This window comes from Triticum dicoccoides, chromosome 4A (genome assembly GCF_002162155.2).
Source record: "Triticum dicoccoides isolate Atlit2015 ecotype Zavitan chromosome 4A, WEW_v2.0, whole genome shotgun sequence".
NCBI classification, from domain to species: Eukaryota; Viridiplantae; Streptophyta; class Magnoliopsida; order Poales; family Poaceae; genus Triticum; species Triticum dicoccoides.
Genome location: NC_041386.1, coordinates 236,784,809 through 236,789,082, shown reverse-complemented (window position 1 = coordinate 236,789,082; position 4,274 = coordinate 236,784,809). Strand labels below are relative to the sequence as shown.

At 45.1% G+C, this 4,274-nt stretch overlaps 1 protein-coding gene across 2 annotated transcripts; it reads right to left on the bottom strand.

Moving 5' to 3' along the window:
- Nucleotides 1-439: 439 nt before the first annotated feature.
- Nucleotides 440-3,444, bottom strand: LOC119285713. Of its 2 annotated transcripts, XM_037565040.1 has the most exons (6): nucleotides 2,797-3,444; nucleotides 2,127-2,431; nucleotides 1,833-1,910; nucleotides 1,695-1,734; nucleotides 1,185-1,279; nucleotides 440-1,063 (listed from the first exon to the last, which is right to left on the bottom strand). In XM_037565040.1, the coding sequence occupies exons 2-6, from the start codon at nucleotides 2,214-2,216 to the stop codon at nucleotides 1,028-1,030; spliced, it is 339 nt and encodes a 112-aa protein (XP_037420937.1). In that variant the 5' UTR covers nucleotides 2,217-2,431; nucleotides 2,797-3,444; the 3' UTR covers nucleotides 440-1,027. The 2 variants fall into 2 exon arrangements, with proteins under 2 accessions (XP_037420937.1, XP_037420936.1); XM_037565039.1 differs by having other exon boundaries at nucleotides 440-1,279.
- Between the last annotated feature and the right edge of the window lie 830 nt (nucleotides 3,445-4,274).

Genomic DNA, 4,274 nt, shown 5'->3' with positions numbered 1-4,274 from the left:
CATGAATGTTCCCTAGTTTTTTAACCTTTTCTGTTTATTTTTGAACTCTAGGATTAGTGGGGTTTTTGTTGAACTTCGCTGGTTTTCATTTTTGGACTCGAAGGGGTTGTCATATCAACTAATATTTTTTATCATTCCTCTTGAGCATCTTTTTTATGAACTTCTTGTGTTGACGCCTGCACCAAACTTTGGTAACTCCTCGTTCTTTTATTTTGAACTTTCTTCAGCAGCAATAATACTTGAACTTCACTTACTTTTTTTGTGAAGCAACCAAATGCGCAGACCACACAGGGAAGAGGGCACATTTTCTTTCATTGTGGACATTTTGTAAGAACACAGGGAGAGCACACAATTTTGATCGAAAGGGAGAACACACAATCACAAAGAGGAAAATAAAGAAGGAGAAATTATGCATTTTTCTTTGTTTTTTGCTCATACATAGAAAATGTGTGTATCCACATTTTAAAATTTTCTATGTTCTTTCTTTGATCTACATGACAGAAAATAGTATTTTTCAATTCGGTGTACTACACACACACGCACAACATATCCACATTTTTTTGGCTGACATCAACTAAAAAAGGTTTCAGACTCACAAGCATACACAAATCAATCTTCCATGAATTTCTATACTTTTTACCCAAAAAAATTGCGAGAACTTTGATAACCTTTTGCCCACAAAGCAAAGGAAGCTAAGTGACCTGATGCATATAATTCTTATCTCCTGCTAGCGACCCACGACCTGTACGTGTTCCTCTCTAAGGACAACAAGGATGGATTGGAGTCTGAAGCACGCCGTGAAGGCGCCCAGTGGATAATCAACAGTTAGAATTTGGACCGATTAATCGGTCATTCCTAAAACAAGTCCAGATTAGGTTGCTGCAGTTTGAGACTCAATTAGGAAACTTCATCATGAGAGAGTGGTGCTCTGCTGGCGAAAGAAACAACAGACGATGCTACTCAAGGGGCAATGGAAAGGACAACCAAATAGTAGATGATGGTTGCAGTTTGAAAGTAATCTTGATCTTCAACACTGACAGAATCTTATAACTTGGAGATTCAACTGTGTGCAGTAGACAAAAAAATCATTAGAGGCGTCAAAATCTGAGCCCTGAAAAACTACTACATTAAACTAGCTAGTACTTCCTTACTTCTGAACCTTGAAACAAACACAAAAGACTTGCCTGAACCTGCTGCAAACCAAATTGTTTTAGCTTACTTCTGAAATCTGAATCATAATAAAAGTGCAGTAAATTCCTCTTGAAACAATCTATCCATGCTGAAAAACAAGGGCAGCTAGTTAGCTTGGTTGCAGTCTCGAACAAATAATCATAATTACTCTTCTATTTTATTTAGTGAAACATGTTCATTCAGAAACCTCACAAGGAAAAAAATTAGTCTGATCCTTGTGGACTAACTAAACTGTTTCATGAAGACGAGGCTGGAAACTAAAATGTTTTCTCAGTAGTCAAGCCCATATCTTTTACTGAAAAAACACCAACCTAGGCTATCAATTACTCGTATCAATGTTTACATTAACATCTCCTGTACAAAATTGTTTGTCTTTGACATTAGCGGGTGGAACGTCACAAGTGGATGCAACCCAGGAATAAAAATACATAAGCGACTAGCGAAGTAAGGAGCTCCAGACACCAAGTACGCGGCAAAATAAATGTCGGGATCACTGGGACTACCAGCGAACCTACTATCCAGCCACTCGCAAAGAGTCCAAGCCTGCAAGTACATAGGAGGATTAAACACCCTATACGTGTGCGACTAATAACGACCAAGGGAGTCCTCGTATGTATGTTGCTATGCAGGTGCTAACTAACCCTGTAGCAGACGCCCTGCCAAGGTTCTTTCATCTTGTCGTTGAGAAAGTATATGCATGAGACGAGTACCAGTGCAAGCTGCAACACAAAATCATCAATGTTAGAAAGATTGTTAGAACCAGCGAGATACCATTGGCATTGTAGGCTTAATCTATCTTATAGGTATATTTACTGCCTAATGGTTGTGCAAGAGAAATAAACAAGTCTTAGGTTGTAAGTAATGTCTAATAGGTTCAATGCTTAGGAAAAAGGGATTGCTGAATCGGTTGGGAGAATCATTACAAGCATATATACCTGGAAGGTAGGTCCAGTCTCAGCAGAGGTTGCGATGCTCCACCCAGCAATAAAGCCGAAGAGAGCGAATCTTTTTGACAAGACATCCATCGATGGCACCTCGAAGTGTCTGAGCAGTGTCTTAACCCATGACGGGTGGTGCACGTTGGTGAACAGGAGAAGGAAGAATGATGATGCTGGTGAAGGTCGGATTCGGTCATTGTTGCAGTCCACACACGACAATAATCTCGGCGTTTGCGGCCACGAGGTCAACAACAAGCGGAATGCAGCGCTCCACACATCTCTCTATGACCGGATGCCCACACCTGCATCGATTTAACAAGGCAAAATAAAGAGTTTGTGATCAGAGCTGCATCGACGAACATGGTTAGGCACTCGCGACACAATCGAGTTTCAGATTTTCAGTTAGAGCGTCTCTTGTTGTCTGCTAGAGCAGTGTGCAGAGTTTCAGTTTCACAGTTTTTGAGCTCGGTGCCTACTGATTTAGGCTAACCAACCATCTAAGAATTATGTAAAAGTAACTAACTGTAGTAGTAGTTTCTAGACAAACTATTTACTGAGCTGAAGGAATATATGGATGGTCTAATTTTTAGGGCAAATTCACTACGTATGAAACAAACAGAAGTTCAGAAGAAGTTGGGCAGAAGTGCAGAACATGAAGAACACTCACCGCCTGAAGATATTGGAGGAGCATTTTCATAGGAGTGGACACTGCGTTTTTTGCCGCGGGGGCCTGGACTGAAAGCTCTGCACTAGGGAGGAGGTGGGAGATGTTCCTCGCCCCTGAGATGCTCCTCGTCGGACGCCCTTGAGATGCTCCTTGCCGGACGGGAGATGTTCTCCTCGGCGGCCCTGTTTTGCCGCGAGCCACGCGACTATGGACAGGAGTGGGGGGGAATCCCACTGGATTTGTAGCTGGTTGTGCTGACGCTGGTCACGGGTGGCCGCGGCTGCTGGAGAGAAGGCGATGGCTGGAAGCGCACCGGGGCCGGGGGTGCGGCGGTGGGAGGCGTGCCGGAGCCATGGCGATGGGAGGCACGCCAGAGCAAGGGGAGGCGGCGGAAGGCAGCCTAGTTGCATGCCGGAGGTTGGGGCAGTGGCGCTTGGAGGTAGAGGAAGCGGGGTGGAGGGAAGCGGCGGCACTAGGAGGCAGGGGAAGTGGGCACGGCAGCGCCGGGAGGCAGGGGAAGCGGGGAGCGGCGGTGCTAGGAGATCGAGGAGCGGGGAGAGATGCACGGCGCTGGCACCTGGCACGAGGGAGATCGGGGGAAGGTTGGGGATCAGGGGAGGTGGTGGACGGGGAGTGGGTTTTTTTTTCTACACGGGTTGGGGGAGTTCGGGAACAAGTCCATCGGGTCCTATATAGGGCGATCAGTGATACAAATAACTATTCTTTTTTTTTTTTGCGGGGATACAAATAACTATTCTGATTCTATATAGAGCGATTCTTTCTATTTTGATATTAATACATCATATTTTTATGTTTCATAAATTTTGTCTTATTTCATACATAAAAAAAGAACGTAAGAAAATAGGTACTCGCCGTAAAAAATATTTTATGTTACGTAAATTTATGAATGTGAAAACATGGTGTAAAACATACATAAAATATGATTTTTCTGGTCTTATAACCTATATTTTTATTTTTTATACCAAATTTTACATATTCAATCAATCTGCATGTAATTATTTATATTCTAAACGTAATTTATTTAGGAAGCAATGATAAGATTACCTCGGGTGAAAAATAACTTATTCAGTACCCTGAGTGGTGAATAACACCGGAGCCTTATTCTGCTAACACCCCAACCCACCGACTGACACGAAATAAAAAATAAACAGGTCAACCCACCCACCACCACCACATCACCTTCTTCCCCCACCCCCACAACCGCGCCGATCTCCTGCGCCCCGCCCCACCCGCGACCTTCCTCCACTCGCCGGCGAGACAACCCTCCCCCGGCCACCTCCCTTCCCCCGCGCGACGCCCCACCACCGGAGTCAGGGGCGGCGCCCTCCCCGCGACGCACCGCAGCCACCACCACGCCGGCGACCTGCTCCACACCGAGCTCGGATCTGACGGCACCAGACCGTTCACCACCAGATCAAGGCCCTCCACCACCCTCATTCGTCGTTCCCGCGCCGCTC

Excerpts from the sequence above, each read along its gene's own strand:
- LOC119285713 (XM_037565039.1), bottom strand. The coding sequence starts at position 2,216 with ATGGATGTCTTGTCAAAAAGATTCGCTCTCTTCGGCTTTATTGCTGGG. Across the intron at positions 1,911-2,126 it reads AGACTGGACCTACCTTCCAG|CTTGCACTGGTACTCGTCTC; the intron begins GTATATATGCTT and ends TTTGTGTTGCAG. Across the intron at positions 1,735-1,832 it reads GGCAGGGCGTCTGCTACAGG|GCTTGGACTCTTTGCGAGTG; the intron begins GTTAGTTAGCAC and ends ATGTACTTGCAG.